Raw genomic sequence first — 23,813 nt, 5'->3', positions numbered from 1 at the left:
TGGACACGCTTTGTCTGACCCTGCAGTTGAGACCTGTCTGGCTTGGGAGACCCCACTGGAGGCACATGCCACCACCAGCACAGCTCTCAACCTCGCAAGGGCATGCAAGCTCCTTCCCCATGGCAAGGGGGTGCCCATGAAAGAGCTTGTAAAATGTAATGCAAAGAGAACAGAGTAATTGAAGTGTGGGTGGGTTTTTATTGTTTTGTTTTGTTATTCTTGGTGACTTATTAGTGCTCAACATCTCACATAAGCGATCTCTGAAAGGGAAAAGTCAGGCTATACTGGTCAGAATGAAACCGATTGCTTTGGGCATCTGTTCTGATGTATTGTTTAATATTAAACGCACTTCAACAGCAATTGCATTTGTCTAACGGGATTTTAATTTAGGAAATCTATTTCCCTGGCAGCCAGCCCTAATGCTTCAGCTGGATGGTGTTCGTTGGTGTGGCACATCAACAACATCACTTAGATACTATAAGAAATGAAAAATGTTTTATGGTCGTCGCAATGAGAGGAGAGTGAGAAGCAACAGCAACACTAGTTCCCTGGAATTTTCTTTGGAGATAACTGTTCTTGAAGTTTCTGTGGCTGTGCAAAGCTGTATTATTTTTGGCAAGAATTGTAGATTTTTTTGTTTGTTTGTTTGTTTCCTGGTGGCTCTGACTGCAGAGGTCATGTCACCACTGTAATTCACCAGTTTGGCTGTGGGTTGTGTGCAGAAACTCGATGTGATATTCAGAGCCTGTTCTGTTTTGGCCAGAAGAAAAGGGGGAAGAATTGCTTGGCTTTAGGGTTTTGGCTAATGCTACACTCAACTTGCAGAGAGCGGCAGTGGCTAGTGCTGCTGGCGCGCCTGGGATCAGACTGGAGTCCGATCAAAGCCCCAGGCCAGACAAAGGGATGCGAAGGAAAGAGCCGTGTGGCTTTAGCTTGTGGCAGTTTAGAGTGAAAACAAGTACATTACTACGGAAGTGTTTGAAGTTGCTTAAATAAAGCTTAAGTTCTGGAACATGTGTGAGTTGTTGCAGAAGCATTTCTTGTAAGTTTATTGGCATAACTCTTCTGGAGGCTGCAAGCAGCCTGAAAGCATCAGGTTGGAGAGCTGTCAGCTGCTTCTGCTCATTCCTGTGGGGCACTGGTATTGAAATTTGTAATAGTTTGTGTGTAGATAATGTTCACTGGTGCTGTTAACCTGCTTATTCATTTGTGATATTTTTTTTTCTTGTATGTTTGTATCTAAAAGACGGGGGTGATCAGGAGCTCAGACTTGTCTCATGGGAAATAGAAGTCCATTAAAAGATTTCTTGAAGTGTGTTCCTTTTTCAGGGCCAAAGACCTCAAAAATATTTTTCTTTTTTTACAAAATTAAGTTTTTTAAAAAAACTGGAATAGTTTTTATTAAAATCTGTTAGTGATCTGAAACAGTAAGGGCTGATGTGACTTGAATTTGTAGCTCACCCTTGGAAATGTGGTTTGTTATCAGGTCTCTTTCACTTTGACACTCTTTAACTATGCCAGAGCCCCCAGTTAGGTTTTCCACATAACCTTTCTGCATGACATGCTTTTCTGTTTGAGGTCCTGTCCGTACTGAACCTCTGCACTGTTCTGCTGTAAAGCAGCTGTTACATTTTTCAGCTTGGAGGTTTAAGAATGAGTAAGTTCTCTTGGCCATTTTGATTGCATGTTCACTGAAACTGAGGACGCTGAGAAACCCCTTGCTTTCTAAAGGCACCCGTTCGTTATGAGAATTGATACTGAGCACTTCAGTCTATGGCGGGCCCCTGCTGTAACAGAAATAGAACGAGAAGCCTGGCCATCATCCAGGTCATTGTTTGCTGCAGTTGTCATTGGCGTTTTATTTTTGGATAAGGATAAGGGAAAGTGACTTAAAAGCCAGTAAGTCTCAGAATGAGACAGGGTAATGTTTTCGTTATACCATGTGCTGTAACAATTTTATGTATAAAAGTACTATTAAATTCTGAAACACTTAAAATTGAATGTAAAATTAACCACAGCTTGTTCTGTAATGAAAGTACAAGTTTACCTGCTTTATAATATTTTAATCTCATACAACAGGCAGTATCTGAATCATATAGATGTATTTCCCTTGCGAACTCAACTCACTTATAAATCTGTAACACCGTGGATGAGTTTATAATAATTTATAGAGTAATATGTAGAAGACAAAATAGACAAGGAAGGTGAATTCTGTATAAGTTAAACCCCACTGACATCCTCTTCCTACAGAGGGTTAGGGTGCTGCACGTGTATACCTGGCAGGTTTGCAGGATCTGGCTCTCTGATCCCTTACAGGTTTAAATATACAGGAAAAATCTGTGATGCTTTTTCTGTTTGTTTTTTTTTTTTTTTTTACATCTGGCAGGTTTGCAGGATCTGGCTCTCTGATCCCTTACAGGTTTAAATATACAGGAAAAATCTGTGATGCTTTTTCTGTTTGTTTTTTTTTTTTTTTTACATCTGGCAAAGTTTTTTTTTTTTAGCTCTCTGGTGCTTTTGCATTGCAATTCAAAGTATGATATGCTATTCATATCCTCCTTCTAATGTGTAGTATTAACAGGGTTGCATTTTTACTGAAATACTTCTGTGGGTGTGGATTATTCCTGAATAAAAAGGGATGTGCTGATATTTGAACCATAATAAAAGCATTGGAGCAAAAGGGTTTACTCTCAGGCACAGTTCTGAGGCAGAACAGATTTTCTACAAGAAATCTTCCCTTCCTAAAATCATCACTGTGGGCACTTAAGTTTAGAATATCTTAGTGAGGTACTTCAAAGGAATGTTACCATTCAGAAAGTTTTGAACAATTGACCTTCAAAAGAGTGGGCCACTTGAAATACATTAAAATAAGTTCCTAAAAAAAGAGTTGGCCACTTGAAAATATAGGAAAATAAGTTCCTAAAAGTACAATCACTTGTAAGCACAGAAGTTGGTGGGAGAGGTGGAGGCAGTTTTGGTTTTATTGGTTTTGTTTTCTTGTTCTATGCTAAAGTTCCAGTCTGTAAGGTGGGGAGTAGTTGAACTTCCAAATTCCAGTGGGTTTAATGGAAATCCAAATTTCAGTTGATCTAGTACTTGAATGCTCTTGTAATGAGGGTCATGCAAATAGCTTGGGTAACTAGTCTTCCATTGTTAGTTTGGTTCACTGTTTCATGAATCAGAATAGAACAGAAATCCATAAGCTGAACACAACTTCTAAAACTTAAACCGGAAAAGATAACTTACCTTCTTAATGCTGAAGCTAGAAAAAAACCCAAAAGCTACTTTAAGAAAAGTTTTATGGAAGAAGAAGACACAGAAGCTGTCTGTGCTTAAATGGAACATTCTCCTTATAAACAAACAAACAAAACCCCAAAGCACCCCTGAATGTGCAGAGTTAATGCAGATATCGGATTTGTACCAATTTTTAAGTTACAGAAACTTATTAAGGGAAAATTTGAACTCAAAGATTCATGTTTCTTGCTCTTGTGAAGCATAAAAAGAACTGAATTTTCTGGGCAAACAGCTTTCATAAATGGTGCTAGAAATCTAGATTTTAGTGTTCAGGACCTGTGCTTTGTGCAGTAGAAGCTTTAGGTTTTACATTGTTGGAAAACAGCAATATCCCACTTTCCCTGCTCCGCTCTGAGAAACATTTCTGTTTTCTGTGGTGCCAGATATGAGTCCTTCCCTCCTCCTAGTCTGGGCATAAGTATCAAGGACACAAGGAGTACATTAGTTTGTGTTAGTTACATGAATCTGTGGTGGAATAGAAAGTTCTTTTGTTTAAAAATAAATAAATAAAAGCACTGTAAGTTAGGGAAGACAGCCTCTTTCTGTGTAATCCCACTTCATGGCCATGTCTCTCTTCTGAAACGGGAAGAAAAGATTAAGTAGCTAAAGCAGACGAGCAGCTTCCTGCAAATTCCCAGTTCAAGGCTGTGCGAAAAGGACCTACATATGCTCCTTGTAGAGGAAATTATTTTTACCGCTGTCTGCAGCATTCGTGATGCTTTGGGAGGGCACAGAGGGGAGACAGTGACCTAGTGTTGGAGAAAGTGGTGTAAGATGGGAATTGAATAGCTCTACCTTTAACTGATCACAAAGGTCCAGGTGAACTGAAGGTTTTAGAGATGTTTTCATTAGCAAAATAAATCAGTTTCTTCACAGTGAAGGCAGCTGTAACAGTAGTGTGTAGCTGTAAGTTTTAATGCTGAAGTAATCAAGGAGAGCATATTAGTCATGTGGGTTGTGTTCAGTGCAGGGGTAGCTGTGCAATGGAACGGTGTGTGCAGGTGGCCAGAGGACCAGAGGATTTCCACATGAAACTTTTCCAAGGTCGACTTATTATCCCCATGCTGTATCTGCTTTTCTTTCCCCTACTCCTTCTTGCAATAATTCTTGGTCAGGGTATGTATAATGAGTTCCAAACTCCTTGACAAATGCAAGGTTCCAAATTTCTGGACTGGCAGCTCACTGAATCGCTATAGGTGTCCTTCGATGATGAAGAGACGTTTCTCTTTTGCTCTGTGTGCCCAGATGCACAAGTGTGTTTTCTTTCCCGTAGAAGGAGAGGTGGTTTTCAGCATTGACAGAAATAGTTTGTGGGGTTTTTTTACAGTATGATTTTCAGGTAGTGCCAGGGCAAAATTAAATTAAATGTTGTATTTTTGTTTTCTTCCAGTTAAAGCGATAGAATTTATTACAAGAATTCAGTTGTTAACTGTTTGGTTTAAATCCCAAAAACTTGCTTTTGATTATGCTATAAAGTGTGATCTTAAGAGGTGAAATGCATTTGCTAGCAAAGTTGCAAAGTCAAGGAATTTTTTTTCATCCCTCCTACACTTTCAAGCTATAGCTGTAGTCTAAAGGTGTGCTTTTAGTGTTAATTGGATGTTAATGGTAATAATACAGCTCTACCAATGCTCCTCTGGGTCTTTTCCGAGGTGATTGACACCACATTGTTCTTAAATAAATAAATACAAAATAAGAATAAGAAAGGACCATTCTCTGAAATCTCCCCTGCAACAGAGCTCTGGAAGGGCAGAACATGTTGCCACAGGGCCAGATCTACGCCTGTACGTGTCACACAGTAACAGAAACACTGTTCCCCTGATTATGTAGGCAAGCTTAGTTTGTCACCTGAAGAATCTAGGAACAGGGTCTCCAAAACTTACAAACTGTTGTGTTAAGATGGAGTCTTTAGAGTACATTTGGTTTGGTTTTTTTTTATTTGTCTGCTTCACGGTTGACCCATGCCTGGGGAAAGAATGAGAGCCTATTTCAGGAAATGAAGCATTTAATGTGCTTGCAAAAACGCAGCATTCCTGTGTGGTGATTGGCAGAGACCCTGTTTAACTGCTTCCCATTCCTTTAGTATTTGGAACTAATGTTTTGTGCTCCTTGGCATCAAGTGAACTGTTCCGCTGTTTTCTGCGTGCAGTTCCCTTAAAGCGGTTAAATACACGGTCTAAAGGATTATCTTCTGCTGCTCTCCCTTCTCCTGAAAGTCTCAATCATTGTTTTCTTTTTCCCTTTAATCCTCCAATCTCAAACCCTTTTGACTTGCTTCCTGGTCCTTAGTCTTGAACTCCCTTAGACTTCTGCCCCCGGAGTGGAGGTGGTTATAATGGCTGTGCCTATGCTCTAGTCACAGCTCCGTTTCTTGAGCAGTTGCCCTGACCACCTGCAAACCATGGTTCTAGTTTGTTTGAAGGAGAATTGTTTTTGTTGTCCTTACTTTGATGTTTCGGACCCTAAATCTAGCAGTTCAGCTACTGATCTCTAAGTGTTGTAGCAGTTTCTGCAAAACTAGAGGTTTGGTAATCCTGAAGATGGTCAGGCCCGCACTTGCCACTCTGGAGCACTATGTTTATTGCTAGCTGAGCTGCCTTGCTTTAAGAGTTTGATCTTAGCTGTTAATATAGCACTGCCTTCTCCAGGAGCATTCTGGCTCCAGTGCACTGATCATGCAAGATCTTGGCAGAAAAATTGAACGTGTATTGGCAACTTTTATAGCAGGATTTGTGGTAAAATGGAGTTGGCAGTCCAGCAGAGCCACATAATAAAACAGAATTGAAAATATGCCATGCTTTTGGCCAGCCTTTCAATAGGTTGTTTCTGTGCTTTGTACACTACCACTTGTATCTCCAGTCATGTGAGATGATAGGGATTGATGTCGTTCTAAACAGGGTTAAAAAACTTAGAATCCAGCGATCCAAAAGACACTCCCTGTTCCTCTGCACTTCCCCGCTATTCTTCTGTCCACCCAGTTTCTCTAGTCTTATGTAGTTAAATTAACAGCACATTTTGGTGTCTACTAAGGCTTGAAAGAATCGATTAATCTAAATAAATCATCATATATTTATTTAAATGAGGATTCACACAAAACCATCTAGGGGGTTGTGGGAAGAGGGTCTGGAAACCTTCCTAAGGTATACAGGAAAGCCCATCCCTCTAGACTTACAATGTTTCTACCTCCTGAGACCACACTGTCAAAGGAGTATGGGGACTAGGCCAGACTGGAGAGGAAAGCACGTGTTGGAGCTTGCCAGGAGTGAGGATGCAACAGTGGGAATCCAATGCTGCTTGCTGTTCGCTTCCTCCCAATTCATTTCTCTCCAGAGCAGAGGTGGTCCTCACTTACCATCCTTCTCCCACTAATTTACTAAGCTTAGTAAGCTTAATGACAGTTGGGGACAGCGGTGGTCTTTCTGTTGCAGAGTTTAGGCAGAATCATTAGCTTTATTTCTATTAAATTAACAATTAAAACAACATTCATTTGTACAGTGCTGGTCCTGATGGAATTCTGGTTCAGGGCTGGGGTTTGCAGGCGGTACTGTCAGGCAAACAATGAGCGTGCAAATGACACTGCTTCCTCTTTAAAAATTCACTGGGCATGTTGAATTTCATTTGCTTCAGCTCAAAAGAACAAAAAACCTCAAGAGCTTCTTTACCAATAATAATTTTTTCTCTAAATATCTTGAGTTCTTACTAGTGGCTAATGGTGTGTGGTGGTTGACTCTATATTTGAAAGAAATAAAACCAGTGTTCCGTTCTGTTTTTCAGAGAACGCAGACTCGATTGATCTCAAACAGTTTTTCGACCTGCATTTCTCACATATATATTATGTGTTCTTTGAAAACTTTGTGACTATCGAAGTAGGCCTTAAACAGAAAGGTAAGTGTTGCAGACAGAACGCTTTTTGTCTTGGTGCTCTTGTGTTTTTTATAAAATAAAGCAGGATGTTATAAATAAAGTGTCTGTGGTCACAAATGGCAACATGAGCTGTGCACTGACTCGGCGAACAAAGGCAGAGCAGTTAGAGGGGCATGTGGTGGAGGTGAGCAGGGACCCTTTCTTCTCTGACTGGTTTTGCCCTTTCGCAAAGTGAGGATTCTTAAGGTGTTACGTTTCTTGTGTTCTGCAGAGTTATTCCAAGTTTTGTTTAACAAGATATTGTGTAACTTAATCTCTGTCAGCCACTGATGCCATAATAGAAAGTTCCACAAACTGTAGCTGTTATAAACCATAACTGTGAAATACAATTTTTTTACTTGGAGAGAATGCAAATTACGGTTGTAGAAATGCATGGTTTTATTTTACACGTGTGAGGATCTTTGTCAGTGTCCTTTACGTTTTGTTGGGATAATGAAAGTGTATCTTCTGTTTATTTTTAATTGCCTCTAGGTCACAAATCTCAGAGAGAAGAATTAGATTCTATTCTTTTTATTTTTGAGGTAAGATAACTGGAGTATTCCTGTATGAGTTTTTGGAATTAAGTCTTGTTAAATAATAGCAGTGCAGCTATTCTACAGTTGTCTGGAAATAAGCTTCATGTTTAACTGCATTCCTTTTTCCTTTTGCCTGAGACTGAATATAGGTGCTTTGTGTGAGAAGAAAAAATGCAGTAAGATGTCTTAACTGCACAAAGATGTCTTCTGCATCTGCAGATAGTTCATTACTTTTTGGTGGTGGTGTTTCTCCTCCCTGTTTCCGCTGTATTATGCACTTTGAAATTCTTATAAAGGTGATCTTTGATTAGTCATGATCCTTTTCAGCTTTTAATTGCATATTATCTCTTAATTTTTTTTTGGTAAGAGAGTACTCCTGCAGAATTATTTTTTGTAATTTTGGTATTTTTCATAATTTTTTGTTTTATATATAAATATTATTTTTTAAAAGAGTTATTATTTGAAAATACCATTTCACAATATCTTTTCCAAAAGCTTATCTTGACTTAATTAAGATGAATTAGAAACTAATTTAATGAAATTGGAACATTTCCGAGCAAAGAATATAATTTAGAAATAGCTTAGAATGTCAATTTTTTGTCTTTCCTTTTTGACGGAGGCTTCTAAGAACAGAACGAGGGTTGTGGTTTTTAGGAATGTGTACAACTGAAAGCTGGTGAATGCTTATCACATGGTTGAATACAAATTCAAGATTTTATTTTAGTAAGTACATTGGTGCTCAAAACAGTAGAGTTAACTGTTAACGGGGAGTGAGTCTGAAGAGAGCTATGGTGCATTTGTTCACTGGTTCCTACAAAAAGGCATATTAGGTGACTTGTGCTTTGGAGTCAGTTCCACAGGCTGCTGGAGGGCCACAGCCAGGATTCATTTGGGTTATTTACAAGTTGCTAATGCCTCTAGTGTAAATGTTGAGGAGGTACGTAACAGATTTCTAATTGCCTCTGTCACTCTGTGCTCTGTTTCTTACCCTCTGAAGATGACCACCGCCAGTCCGGCTGGAGTGGTGTTAGACCATTATTGCCCCAGGTCTTTTCCTCATTGTTTTACTGTAGCTCATTGCCCCTCTGCTGAGAAGGCTGATCAAATGTTTGCTTGTGCCACAGAAGCAAGGTGGCAGATGAGCATCCTACCCTAAGCCACTATAGAGGTGGAATGACCTAATACAACCTGTTGTGAACCAGAACAACTAAGACAGATACTCATCCCATTCCAGTCCCTCTGTGGTGAGCAATATCCAGCGTAGAGGCAGTGGAGCCGCATAAACTTCACATAAATCTGAAGTCTCCAAGGCAGGACTTGCCAGACAGTCTGTCAGAGCCTTTGGACTCCTTAGTTTTAGGAATGGGATTATCCTGAAAGGACAGTAATGCTTCCAAGGAAAGCATTTTCTAAGTTAACCCTTCAGCTTCTGATGCTTTGTAAAAGTGCTCTTTGGGCTTCTGAGAGTGGTAGCTGCAACAGAGATCCTTGGGTTCTGTTTTTTGTAGAAAATTTTGCAACTCCTTCCGGAAAGGATTCATCAGAGATGGCAGTTTCATAGTATTGGTAAGTTGATTGTCTTTCTATCTGTCTTTTTAAATTTTATTTTTTTTTTTATTAGTAGCTAGTAGTACTTTGTGCTACTTGTTTCCTTAACCTTTAAATGACGTAACAGGAATGATGGTCTTGAGGCTTTTGCAAGCTAGGGGAAGGAAAAAAAAAACATTAAAACAAACAAAACAACCCCACCAATGTAATGGATGCTCTTCTAAATAGAATTAAATCTGGGAATCTGGAAATAGAAAAGTGGCTGAGAAAGAGCAAGGGCCAATGGAAAATTGCTTTGTAATTATCTTTGTAATTATTTTTTCCCAAATTTTTACTAATAAATTTCAAAATTGGGGTGAGGTCTGTATTTGTAAGTGGGGAGTGCTGGTATTATGCACACTAATGACTTGAGAATCATTCATTTTTAATGTACACAACCCAAAAAGTCCTTGGGGAAAGATGTTACGGGTTATAAGAAGCTATGAAAGGTGATCTTTCGTTTTTCCTTCTGGCATTGAGAGTTGCCTGAGGATATCAAGTTCACCAAGATTAATTGGAGATTGCCAAGGACTTGTTTAAAAGTTACTATCAAGTCTGACCGAGAACTCTGACATCTTACTTAACAAAGAACGAACAGATACATATTTTTTCCCCTTCTTTTTAGGGTTGATTTTAAAGAAGCTTCTTCACACTGGAAATTCATTAAAGGTATTGGAAAAAATTACGTACTACTTTTGTCTAAAATACTTAAAAATACAAATAAGAACATAAGGGTGAACTTTTATGGTAAAAGCACAGGAATGAGAACCAGATCATGACTTGCGCGTCATGAAAGAACGGCTTGAAATCACCAGCTTTACCTCAGAACTATCTACGCCAAAGAGACCTGTTGTTGGGTAGCATAGTAATGGTTGACCGTGGGTCAGAAGCCACCCAGGTAGTTCTGATACTGCAGCAACCACCGTGCCACTCCTCTTTAAACCACCTACAGGCCTGGCTGGTGCTGGAATTCCCCAGTGAGAGCCTGGAGGACACTGCTCTAGAACTGCATCACCTTTGATTTGAAGAAGTACTGAAAGAGGGTAGAACAGGTTCTGCTGCTGCAAAAAGCTCGTTCTGTTATTACATTTCACAAATGCATTTACAAATTTTATGATGGTCTTTGTATATTCTGAAAAACTCACGTGGCATCTTGCAGTGCTGTAATCAAGCAAGTGACCAGACACATACTGGTTTTCTTCCTCTTCTGTTAGAGAAAACCCTGTGAAAGAGGTTCTGTGAGACAAGCAGCAGTGAACGTGCAAGGGTTGTCCTTGCATTTAAGCAGGAGCAACAGATGTGCTCACTTTGCTGTCATTGCTGGTGGTTGGACTGTTTGCCTCTTCTCATCTTTTCTACCACTCCCGTTCTTCTCCCTCCAGGACAAATGGAAATGCTTTTGTATGTTCTTGGACAAGCTAACTTGTTCCATTTTTTTCCTTTAAGATCCGGCGAGAGGGCGTGCGTCTCTTTCTTTTGTGGCTGCAAGCACTTCAAAATAACTGTAGTAGAGAACAATTATGGATGTTTTCTTGCTTGATTCCTGGATTTTCATCACCACAGTCTGAATATGGCCCCCGAACACTAGATAATCTCATTAACCCTCCACTTAATGTTCAAGAAAGTAAGTAATTTGGTAATGTTACTCAATTCTCTACATAATTCAATTCTCAGCACAGAAGAGGCAAGTTGAAGTAACAAAGAGCTAACATACATATGTACCCAGGGAAATTATGGAGCTGTTAATGAGTTTCTTGGCAGTTTACCAGCTCTTCTTCCAGTAATAACTTTCCCTTCAGGGTGGGCTGTTTTCTGTTTAGTGGTGGTGGTGTTTTGTTTAAAATATAGCTATAGAAGCTTAAGACATAGCGGGTGAAAATAAACTGACTGATTTTATGTGATTCTTCCTTTGAGTTACAAGCAGATGCTGCATCTGCTGCGAACTCGCACAGGCAGATTCTGCTGCTGAGCAGTGTTCACCCTGGCTTTGGCCATCCTCTAGGTTTCAAGCTGTGCAAAGCAGTTTCTGGTGTGGCCTTCCAGAGAATGAGTGGTTGTTAGGGCCATGCATAAAGCCAGATAGTTGCTCTTCTTGTTGTGTCTGTGTATTACCAGGCAGTTAAAGCTGTGGTATTCTTGTGGCTCAGAACCTTTCGAAAGAATTGGACCTTGTGCATTGCAAAACCTGAGGTCAGAAAGGTCTGCATCAGTGGAGAAGCTTGAATGTTCTAAGATGAGCTTTTTATACTGTATCTTTTTTTTTTTTTTAATGTGAAGGACATCATCATGCCTTTAATTAAACAGATGAGGGTGATTTTTCTCTTAGGATGATTTTTACAACAGTTTTTTCTTTGTTCACTCCTGCCACAAGAAGCAAATACTGGTTGCCTTGGGGAGCCTCTTGCCTCATAACTCAGTTAGTAGGATTTTAGGCTCATTTATTAATGAATTGTAGTTGGATGGGGTCATAGGTGCAAACTGTGCATTCACATAAATCTGAATAAGAAGCTGACCACTTTTTCCTCTCAATGTTAAGTACTGTTGCCATTTTTCCACCTCCACCCAGCATTTTAGAGCTGACACAGGCATCGCTGGTAGAAGCAAACAGTGTCTCCTTGACTGGTAACTAATTTACTGAAGCTTAGGAGATGAATTTTGTGGCAGGATAGTTCTGCAGATAAAAGTTTGCTACATACTTTAAGCCCTGTGTTGTTATATCTCTACAACAGGAAAGGAGGAGCAAATCTAAAGGGAATGTAGGCAGCATAGAAATGCAGAGTGCAAAGAGTGAAATGCGAACATCTAACTACAGGAATGAATGCAAGAAACTGGAGTAGCTTCAGTGTTAGAGGTAAAGGAGGGATAGAGCTAGAGAAAGAGAACATAAATGTAACTGAGCAGCTGCTAAATAAAGATTTGGCATTTGTGCGACACATGTTACGCTGTTGTTTGCATAAATTCCAAATGAAATGGATTACGCCTTTTGGAAAAATTGGTTCTTGGCAGGTAGATTCCCCAGATGCACAAGAACAACTTAGTTATTATCTGCTGTGGTTTTGTCTACATAGGAAATCAGTTCTGTGGTGGTATATTAGCCAAAATTTCCCAATTTTCATTAATCCGTGGGTGGCTTGTTTTGCCCATAACTGTCTCCGCTTACCCCAGAACATTTCTATTTTTGTAACATTTATACGTAGGAAGAAATGGTTTAAATGTTAGACATACTTATTTTCCTTTTTTTTTTTACTTAGCTCAAGTGACTATAGAGGAAATCACTCCACTTGTTCCTCCACAATCAGGAGATAAAGGACAAGAAGATTTAACCAGTTATTTCTTAGAAGCACTTTTGAAATACATAGTAATTCAGGTATGTTCTTTAGTTTTCAGGCAAACAAATATGGAAACACTAACACCTCGTTGTCCATTATGAGAAGGTGTTTACTAGTATCACTGCAAATGTATATAAAAATGTTTTAAATATTCTTCCCCCTCGCCCCTCCCACAAGTGTCCTTTGTAAAAAGCAAATTTTCCTAGAAAACCTTCACTACTTTTCTGTGTGAAGTCATAGGCCTGTTGCCACAGAGTCTTGCATCAGACTGGAGCATGGATCAAAACCAAGACTTGTCAGTCACCCTTCCCTTTTTCATCTCCCCCTTCCAACCCTGTTGCCTTCAAGCAGTGAAAGGATCAATTGGACTCACTCTTACCATGTGAGTTTGGTGGTGGACAGGGACTTTGCTTTTCAGACTAAGGGGAAACTTCTAACTGAAAGCAGTGGATTTTTGTAATAATGGGCTTTTAACAAGTTGCAAACTTTTGCTGGCCTTTTCTCTAGGTTTATACTTGGGGCTGGCTGATAAAACCAGACGGAAATAGGATTTCAGACTCAGTGGTTTGTAAGGCTGTAAGTCTCTGTGCTTAGGGTCATATTTTCCCTCCAGCTATACTTCTGGAAATGCTGCTGTTAGAACTTTCCCATTCTTTAATGGAAACACTGAGCTACTGGGTAGCCCAGGTTCATAGAAATGCCCCGAGGTGTTCAGAGCATAACACAGTGGTGATGGCTTACTAGCAAGAGATTGTGAGGTTTTGGGGGGTTTGGTGTTGTGGGTTTTTTTTTTTTTCTCCTGAGCAACAAGATATTTACTGTCCAGATCTTGCAGGGATGATGCCATGACTCGTGTTGTTATCTTAAATACAGTTTCTGGGACTTCAGCTTTAGGAGACCTGTAGGCTCAGGTGTAATAAGAGAACACTGCACAGAGAAAACGTGGGATTACTGCTACAGCTGAGCCAGTGAACCTCTTCAAAAGAGAACAATGGCAAACAGTACATATTCGGAATACTTCAGATCTGCAAAGCTTATGACTGAGATTCTGCTTGAAAGCAGCTGCACTGCTGTGATTACACTCCCTTAGTGGCATTGTGATGTGAGCCCCTGGTAGTAAGATCCTGCAGATCCCAAGCTACCTAAAAGGCAGATTATAGAGCTAAACTGTGCACAGAGAATGAAGACTTAAACAAGTGCCTAATCCACAGTGTGCAACTTGGGCACAAGCTGTGTCGTTCCCTTCGTACTTTGATACTTCCGTGATCTAAGCTAGCACTTGAGAGGCCTAGCACAGGGCATGACGAGCTCCCATCCAAAACTGTGGATGGGAAACTAGCTATTGTATTTTACATAATAGAATTGCTGGCCAGTTAGCACATGCTGCTTCTGAGCCTGCTCTGCTGTTGTATGCCCAGCAAACTGCTTGAATGCCCAACGTGCTGCAGGTGTTCCAGGGTACTGCCTTCTGGATCGACTTGTCCAGTAGAACCCAGTTGGGTATCTGAAGATGGAAGTGCAAAACTACGGGCAGCATTAAACTGAAATATTTCATGGCTTCCCTTTCTGTATCTTACACCGTGAACTTGCAGTGCTGGAGTAATTTGCAACCTCATTTTGTTGCTTCCAGCATCTCCCAGTTTGAATAGATGTCATCATATTTGTGATTTGTTGGGTAACCTTAATGAAAACTGTTCACTCTGAGTACCCTATACATTCTTGAAGACAACCGCCCTTTCTGTAATGAATTGGTAGTATTATATTTGAATTTAGATAAGCAATTGAGACAGATGTCATAGAAGTTGTTCACTCTGTGAATACTAGTCTTTTGCTGAAGTCTCTTTAGAGGATCTGATAGTTTCAAGCTGAATTGATGCTAAGCTCTGCTAAAGGATTTTTGTGTCACTAATATCTACATATTAGACAACAGTTCTATTGAATTATATTGAGGGAGTTATATATGTGTGTGTCTGTGTATATTTACACACACACATATGTATATATATATATTCCAGTCTAAAGGCCCATTGCCCTGAAAATAGATCATAATAGAATTGTGGGCTTTAAGCAATAGAATGGGGGGGGAAGGGTGTTGGGGGGTGTTTGAAGAAAAATAAAAAAAAAAAGGAAAAGCTTCCATTTATTTTATTTGTGGTAGACTTGGCAGATTACCCAGCTCTGCAGGCAGATGCATTCTCCAAGATAAAGATGGAAACTGCGTGTTGGGTTTATTGTGAGGGAGAGCTTTTCATACTTTTCAGTAGGAAAACATTTTGTAGTGGGGAAGGCTTAGCCCTCATGATCTATGAAAGCAGATTTGTATAATTCAACTTCAAAGTTGTATCTTCTGCTGCCTGTGGTTGACAGATTAGATTGTTTCATATTGTCAGCCACACAAATCAAGCCAAGTACCTATTGTAATGAATAAATGGATGCTTCTTAGTTGAATTGGATTGAAAGAAATTGTCAAACAAACGTTCAGAGTAGCACGGGTAATTGTCCTTTTCTTAAAACATTTTGAAATACAAAAAGTTTTATTAAAAACAATCACTTTCGGTTTATTCCCTGACTTGGCAAGATGTCCATAAAAGCAGATGTATTTGTTGGGTTTAGTATTTGATGTGTTCCAAGTTCATTCTCTGAAGAAACATTTTGTAAGATAACAGTCTCTGTTTCACTGACGTTTCCTAGCTAGTTTCTGCTCCATCTTTCTAAAAGTGTTTATTAAAATGTGTATGATTTTGTCCAAAGAAATAGCTTAAAAAGAAGACATTTCATCAGTCATATTTCTCTTCTACTTCCAGATGTTTACTTTATCCAACTTGTTTTTTTTAAGGTTAAGAGTTTAGAATGGAAGAACAAGGAAAACCAGGAAAAGGGATTTTCGTTTTTATTCTCAAATTTTAAGAAATACTACTTACCTTCTATTTTCCCCAACATCTGTAAGGAGACCAGCTTGTATAACCCTATACTTGGTAAGTGTTAGCACAGCTGATAAAATCATTGCATTTTCTTTAATGGGAGTATAGGAAAGCAATTTTTTTTGCTTCAGTCATGTTACCCATAAAGAACATTCTCCAAAAGCATTTCTTATGAAATAACAAGTTATGGTTCCTGTTCATGGTTTTCAGTTCTCTGTTCGTGAAGGCACCTTTCTTTAGAGTCAGTCTTGCTGTATTAACCTGATTCAGGTAAATGAAATGTTCTTGTAAAACAGTTCTGTAATGTCACTTCTGTTGTTGATTTAAGTTGTGCTCTGCCGCGAAACTACTGCTGCTTAGATAAAAGGTGTTAGTGTGCTGTTCTTTGGAGTGTTGGCTTTATCTGTACAGAGTCATAGTGTTCAGATCATACGGTGCTTGCTCCTAGTTCAGACAGGGCAATGTTAGTTATGTTGTTGTGGTAGCTGTATTTTGTCAAAAGCTTACAGTGAGAAGAGAAGCTGGGGTCTAACACAACCTTCAAAGCTGATGGTGCTGGAATGTAGCTTTCTGTATAGAGTGGAATCTCAGGTGTTTGCTGAGCAACCTAACTAGAGTTTTGCTCAGAGGTTTTTAGCCTGGTCTAAACTAGAATGTTGTTTGCAGATCTTGATTTTGGTAGCTCAGGTCCTCACGCACCCATGCACATGTTGGTTGTAAGCCAAGAGCGTTCAAGACCCTGGTTTGCAAAGTAGTACCATGTATACAGGCTTTAAGCTGCTTTTCACTGCTTGAATAATACGGACACCTCACTGCTCCTCTTACCTGTCGACGCAGCATCATCTCACAAGGATTAGTAGTGATCTCCAGACACAATTCTATATTCTGAAATCAAGCTGTTGGGGAAGTTCCTTGAAAAGGTCTGAGTTTCTGCCAGTCCATGTACATGTATTTGGATGTCACTTTCTTCAGAGACGGATGTTTCAAAACCATATTTTTCTGGGAAAGACAGAATGGACCTTCTCATCTAGGGGAGAAGAAACAGTGTAAATGCAGTCATAAGCAACAGCAGAACAAGAGTTGTGTGAAGATACCGAAGAGGTTCAGTGATAGAATAGCTACAAGAGGGATGGTTAGCAACACTGAGAAAACAAACCTACTGCTGCTTGATGTCCTCGAACAAGAAATGTGGAAACGTTATTTTCTCTTTCCATGAAGATCTTTGATTAAATTCTTCCATAGAATTGTTACTGTAGTCCCCTCTTTTTCTGTGAACCATAAACAAGAAATTTCCAAGGCCTTAGTAAAGAAGAGGACAATGGTGAACAAGGAGAAGAAATGGGCACAGATCTCCAAAACTACTGTCAGTGCCTAAAACTTTGCAAAGTCAGCAACAGTGATGAGAGAGAATACATTAATGAAAGCAGCAGAAGCACTGGTAAGTAGAATAGCCTTTTCTCCTCCAAGAAGTTCTTTTTTGGCATGCATCTTTCCACCCTATTTGAAATCAGTCCTGTGTCAGTTCTGAAGAAAATTGACTGCATTTAGGCAGAAAACAGGGCAAACTTGGGCACTGAGCATGCTACTGAAACCAGTGCTTAGGCTACTGGTGTAATGTTTAATTTAGGAGAAGTCATGAGGTACAAATCAAACCAGTAAGCAAGCACTGATACAGGGCTTTATTTGAGATAGTATATGGGACTGAGATTTTTTTTCTTCCTTCTTTTTGTTAAGGCAGATTTTCAGATGAGTGCACTGGTTGCAGTAACAAGCACTGAGCATTGCAGTTACAAGAAGCTGGTATTGTACCTCCTCCAAGTTCTGGCTTGAGTATTATAGGCTTAGAAAAGCCTATGAGATTGGGGTTTTTTTGTTTTGTTTTGAATGTCATTTAACATCTGTTTAGATTCTGTAAGTCTCTCGAAACTGTTTAGTAAGAACTGCAGATTGAGCAGTGAGATTCCAGGGGCATCGTTTCTTCCATCACTGTAATGTGCCTTTCTGTGTCAGTTCCAAGCCACTTAGCTGAGCTTCTTCATTTACAAGGAAACAAAGTGGGCTGTCCGACAGCTGAACCCTTTATTGGCTTAAAAAATAAGCATGGTCAAGACGACAAGTGCCCACTATTATAACTGTTTTGTGAGCCATTTCATTTTCTACCCTGTGTATGTCTTCCATCACCTATAGCTTCTGGCCCTTTTTGGCACCAGCTCGTGTCAAGTTCCCGGAGCGGGAAGGGCAGGGGGTGGGGAAAGCCCAAGACAAAACAGAAAGGAAAAATGGAAAGTTGGGGAAGGGTATGTTTCCTCTTGTGCTGTTTGAGTCAATCTATTAAGCTGGTTTGCCTTTGTTTTATATCAGTGTCCTCTGGAGCCTTGACACCTACTTCCAGGATGGACAGAAAATACAAGAAATGACTGAAGGAGGATGTATTTGAGAAGTAGCTGCAGCACATGAGAGTTGTGGGGGAATAGAGAGAGAGAATGTTCTGAGAGGATATCGTGACCCTGCAGAAGGAGCCAATGTGCTGTAAAGACATGCTTGCTGCATGTTTGGTGACTGTCTTGTCCTTCTGAAAATACCACCAGTATTGCACAGCCTTCATGCTTTGCTGAATGCTAATAGATACCAGAAAGAACTGAGTTTTGCAGCTTTAAATACTGCACTACCAGACACTTCCTTATTTCCTTAGTTTTTCTCACTGATTGTGCTGTTACACATGCTTCCGTTGTACTAAATAAACTCTGTAAGCTTTTTAAAAAAGTATTCTGTGCATTTGTTACTTAGGTGGATGTTATGCAAAAGTCATGTAGTTTTTTCTCGTCAAAAAATAATGCTTTCATTAAAAATAGTGGATGTAACTTTAAAGCCTCTTCAGTAAACATTCCTCAGTTTAGCAGCCTCATGATGAGTTTATCACTACTTCTATATGTGGCTGTTGAAATGACACTGAGATATACTAGCTTGGATATCCTCAATGGGTGTTGTGTTGTGTATTTGTAGTGTTGACAAGGAAGCCTGTACAGCAGTCTGGCAGGTAGGCTGTAGTCACTCCAAATCCCTAAAAGAATAAATACATGGTTGTCTAAAGATAATTGCCGTGGTAACAGCTGATTATTTCTTTGCTGCTATCCAGATTTGTACTTCCTAGATTATAATACCGTAGCCTGGCAGAAGTTATGCTGGATCTCTTAAAACAACTCTTGACCTTGCTTTAAGAAGATATAGTCAGGGAACAACTTTGTATTTTTTCAGAATGACAGTTTTGCATCTTCTTTGACTCTCACCATTAGTATGTTTGAACTACCATCCAGCCTGTAAAACCACGGAACAGGTCTCTTACTCGTGTACCTCAACCAGAGCTGAGGCAGTGCTGAAATACCATCTCTGTCCTATCTGTCACTCTCCGTATCTGGATAGGACCAACACTTCCCAAGCCTCCTCCTTTGTTGGTTTTTGGAGTTTTTGTTTGTTCGATCTGTGCTGTCACCAGATGAAAATCTTGATACTGAGTCACCAGCAGTAGGGTGTGTTCTGACAGCACAGGTCGTAATCAGTGCTCAGACGAATTTTCATACGTTTTGTATGGGAGCAAATCTCATACTTACCCTTCTAGAACCAGGAAGAGAGTTGGCACACCCCTCCCACAGAAACCCATTCACACCTGAAAGTTTCCTAGCTGCTTCAGATGGATGATCACTGTTACACCCTGTCTGGGGTTGTGAAACCGAGAAATGACGTTTTGCCATGTTAAGTTGGCTGAAACATGGCTGAAATTGAACTGAGCTGTTGATATTTGTCTCTGCAGAAATGTGCATTATGCACAATTTATAAACTGTCCATCCAGGAGTGTCCTGCCCTCCCCTCCCCCTCCAATCTTTGTAACATTTTTACTGTGTATGTCAATTCCATCTGCATTGAGTTACTAAGGTCTGTCAGCTCTTTCTGAAGCAGATTCAGGAATGCTTGTGACACTGCCAGCATCTTTGTCACTAGCACAGTAAAGAACCAGAAGAGCTAACCAGTTCTGAACTGTCATGTAGGTCACGGGATGAAGAAAATGGAATTGTAGGTTATAGACCCCAGATCACCGCAGTCTCTGCCAGTTGCCATGCCGCTGGCCATCGCTCATTACATTCCCTGCAAGCCAGTACAGAAGCTATTGCTATGGAATCGTCTTTCAGCAAAGTCATAAGAAGATGCACGTGCCTTTGCTCTGAGAGTCAAGTCCAGCAAAACTGGTTCGTGCAGATGTGGCGTTAGATGATACTGCGGAACTTGTGGCTTTGGAGCAGGATTTCTGTGTTCTATTCTTCTTTCACTTACTGCAGGGCCAGAAGAGGCTGCGTTCATCGTTGCTGCTATTAGAGTACAGTTTGGCATTAAAGCTCTCCTATTGTAGCCGTGATTAGATGTTGGGATCTGTATCAGTAAAGAACTGATGACCCTTATCGCTAATTGTATTGGTTTACTGAGGGTTGCTGAGACCAACGTGGAGATACTTCTAGGGATACACTAGAAAATGTGGTAATCCCTTGTGTCTGAACTGCATCTGCATTTCCCAGTGGGTTTGGTAGTAGGGGATAAGTGATGTGTAGGACTCTTAAAAGGCTGCAAAATGGTGTGAGTTACATAAATTGTTGCTTAGTGAATTGAACAACTGTAATCACTTCTTAAAAATTAAAACATTCAACAATTCTATACAAAAATAGTTTTCTTGTGTAGGCCATATTCTAGCCTAGTGAACAGCTATTTTGCTCCTTAAAATAGTAATTTTCAATGAGAGTGTGAAGTGTTTGCTGCAGTTTCAATATTGAGTATAGCGTGTAGCTTTAACAAAGAAATTAAAAGCAGTATGTTTTCTTGTTCAGAAGAAGTACACAGGCAAGGGTGTAAGGCTATAGAAATCACTTTCAGATAAAAAAGTGAAGGTTTTGCATAGCAGAAACAAGTTGCTGTCTGGCGGACCAACAATACTGTCTTCTTTCAGGAGAAAATTAAAGCTTTTTGATATCTTTTAGTCCAGTCATGGAATTTTCTCTATCGTGTCTATTGTGCAACAACTGCTATGAAAGAACAGCACCTCTGAAAGGTGTCTTGGTTATGGCTTTAGGATTTCTTTGTTACAAGGAGCTTTCTCTCTGCACACGTTTTTGAAATGTTGTGTTTCCTTACAGATATCCCACAAATGAGACCAAAGCCACACTACGTAATGGTTAAGAAAGATGCTGAAACCAATGAGGCAGTGTATTGCACAAAGGAACCTTTTATTAAGGCTCGTGTTATTGTCATCAGATGGTTGGTGTCTTTCTGGCTTGAGCCAAAACCTCACACAGGACCTCATATTCCTGGGATGGAAGGCGAAAACGTGCCAAAGAATATTCAGGTAAAACTGAATATACAAAAAAAGTGGTTTCATGTTTTTGTCGTAATTGTTAGCGGCAGTGCACTCTCCTGCAATAATTATAACTAATTAAGAATTAAGAAAAGGAATTTCTAAACAAAATTTTTAATAAATTCACTGTAGGAGGACTTACTATGCTGCTTTCTTTTTTTTAAGTTCTGCTTTTTTTTTACATTCTGCTTTTTTTTTAATTCTGCTTTTTTAAAAAAATTCTGCTTTTTTGTCTTTAATCAAATAAACATAAGAAGCCTTGAAATGCTTTGAATACTGGTTTTGGTTTTCTTTTTCCTGAATTCTTTGTAACTGTTTTGTAATTTAAGTACATTGTTGTGTAACTTAAATTTGACTGTTCAGTTGTTGTACTGAAGATGAGCTGTGGAATATCCTTTCATTTTTGTTACAGAGAGCAGCTGCTAGCATGGCTTCAAGGGAGGACAGCAAAAATGACAGTACTGATAAGCAGGATAAAAATGCAGAGCCAGAACAATCTCATTCTAATACAAGTACTCTAACCGAGAGAGAACCAAGTTCTTCCAGCCTCTGCAGTATCGATGAAGAGCATTTAACCGATATTGAAATTGTCCGGAAAGTCTTTTCTTCCAAAAGAAACAACGTCAATTTTCTAACTGAGATTTTTCGGCAGGTAAAGAACCCTTTTTAGAGTGCAAGAATCACAATTACTATATTGTAAATTATGATTATTAATCATGATTATTATATTGGTTTTTTTTCAAGACCATTTGCTAAGTAGAACATTGTATAAATGTACAGGTTTTTTTCTGTCATCTTGCCTTTAAGGTTTAAGAATTGCAAAGTTGAAATTCTGAAATATTTTCTGTGTAGAATGTCCCCAGTTCCTGATTTTTCTAATTTCATTTCTTTAACAACCAGTTCGACAACGTTTAACTTGGACTTTCCTGCTCCCTATAGACAGGAGTGTTTGATCTTTTCTTACATCAACCCCATAGCTATTAGATCTCACAACCAAACGTATTAAAATAAGCCTCCTGTGGGAGTCTGCAGCTGTTTAAGAGCTGTTTTAGGAGCAATCGAATGGCCTCACCTTGACCATGTTCATAAGAAGCGTGGGACAGATGGCTACAGAATGTAACAGCTTCTGCTGCTGACTTTACTGCAACCAGAAATGTTAGCTGAGCAGACTCAAAATAGTGCTTTTCGACTGGAACCTAATAAACTCATTTAAACTGAGAACATATGCCAGAATGTGGAGTCTATTTATAAGATGAAAACACGTAACTTCAGCGTCCGTGTGGAAGAACAGAACAAGGTAGACTTTCTTCATGGCCCACACTGCAGATCAAAAGATGAAGAGATTTTTCTGAAAAATAGTAAAGAAAAATAATACTAAATTTCAGTTGAAATGCATGGCACTTAATTGCTTTAAACAGCAGAAAACCAGACATTTTAAAACTCTGGTATACTTGGATGAAATGCATAGTTTTGCATGAGGCAAATACGTGACAGAAGCTTATCCACATCCAGTGAGTTGAGGGACTTGGTCACGTTACTGAAGGAGGTAACACAGTTGTCTGAATTCAGGTCTCACTCAAGGGTTTACAGAGTCTGAGACATTGAATGCAGACTCTGTTAGTGATGTTCTGTTTAGCAACTGCCCCCCGTGACAGGGACAGCAAAGGCAATTTTCTTTGTTCTTTGGACATGGTGCTCTGTGAGTTATTTAGATGACGGGGATTTCATGGTGGTTCTGAGATCTCATTTAAGTCATGGATTAGCCAGGAGTTTTCAGTGTAAGTTCATTTCTGATATGCCAGATATTTGTAGCGTTTCTGAAACATTAGGAATAAGTTACTGCAATCCGGAAGCTTCAGTTGTACTGAATGGCAGGAGAAAGCCTGTAGAAAAAGGTTTTATGTGTTGTACTCCAGAGTACAACAAATATATATGGGCTGTTAGACTTGGTATGTAACAGTGCGTGACTGATGAACATGCAAGTTGAATACTGCAATGCACAGCAATATTCCTTTTAGTGCCATACTGGTATGACACATCTATTTCCAGAGAGCGAACATAGTACCTGTGTCAGCTGGACACTCCTTAACCCATGGAGTAGCACATGGGCAGTGAGTGTCCAGTGTTCCCACCGTGGACTCCATAAAACTCTGTGTTAATGTAGTTTATCATTTTTAAATGCAATTAGGGCGTCATGGTCTTTGGTGAATGTATTTGTAGTTAGTTAAAACCTGGCTAATGTTAAAAGTTTTCTGATCTGTGACTGGAGATGCAGCAGATGCAGAAAACCTCCTGAAGAGGGCACTGACCAGCCATCACACTGTCTGAAATGCCCCATTTCTTGAAACAATCATTCCGAAGTCTTTTCAGGGAGTCGTTGGTTATAAGGACACTGTTTTGTAAAATGTTATTTAGCTAAAACTAACATACCTGCCTGCCAGTAATGTGTATCTCTTGACTCTTCCCTAGTCATTTAGAATTATTTAACTCCACTCTTCCAAATCCTCTGAATGGAATGTGTTATAATAGAAACTTATGCTCATTTATTTTCCATACTTTTGATGGGTGTTTGGGTCTTCATTTCAGCAGTCTGGGTGTGGACTTTGTACGCCTGTGTGGGTTCTCACATCTGTCTTGTTTTGAAAGTACTTTCTTGACAAGTTTTCTTGTTAAAACATTTTTTTTCATCTTTTCAGTTTACAGATGAAGAAAGTGAGCAAACATTTAGGTTTAGGAATATTTTACTAAGATCCTACAGTGCCTGGTTTTTTTCTCCCTTATCCCGTAGAACCTGTACATTATAGAGCCCAATTTGATTTCAAGTACTTTAACCCTTTTTTTTTTTTTT

At 39.5% G+C, this 23,813-nt stretch overlaps 1 protein-coding gene across 1 annotated transcript in view; it reads left to right on the top strand.

Moving 5' to 3' along the window:
• Nucleotides 1-7,068: 7,068 nt before the first annotated feature.
• Nucleotides 7,069-23,813, top strand: part of RALGAPA1 (Ral GTPase activating protein, alpha subunit 1 (catalytic)) — a gene marked incomplete at its 5' end in the record, with an annotated part of 110,905 nt that continues 94,160 nt past the window's right edge. Inside the window, 9 exons of the mRNA XM_010133963.1 lie at nucleotides 7,069-7,179; nucleotides 7,690-7,739; nucleotides 9,242-9,299; nucleotides 9,946-9,989; nucleotides 10,767-10,944; nucleotides 12,572-12,687; nucleotides 15,486-15,624; nucleotides 20,748-20,956; nucleotides 21,378-21,619. Coding sequence (XP_010132265.1) covers nucleotides 7,069-7,179; nucleotides 7,690-7,739; nucleotides 9,242-9,299; nucleotides 9,946-9,989; nucleotides 10,767-10,944; nucleotides 12,572-12,687; nucleotides 15,486-15,624; nucleotides 20,748-20,956; nucleotides 21,378-21,619 — 1,147 coding nt within the window. The remainder of the gene's footprint in view (nucleotides 7,180-7,689; nucleotides 7,740-9,241; nucleotides 9,300-9,945; nucleotides 9,990-10,766; nucleotides 10,945-12,571; nucleotides 12,688-15,485; nucleotides 15,625-20,747; nucleotides 20,957-21,377; nucleotides 21,620-23,813) is intronic.

Source organism: Buceros rhinoceros, unplaced genomic scaffold (genome assembly GCF_000710305.1).
Source record: "Buceros rhinoceros silvestris isolate BGI_N320 unplaced genomic scaffold, ASM71030v1 scaffold33853, whole genome shotgun sequence".
Classification (NCBI taxonomy): domain Eukaryota; kingdom Metazoa; phylum Chordata; class Aves; order Bucerotiformes; family Bucerotidae; genus Buceros; species Buceros rhinoceros.
Note: the sequence above shows the minus strand (reverse complement) of the source record. Positions and strands in the feature narration are given on the sequence as shown.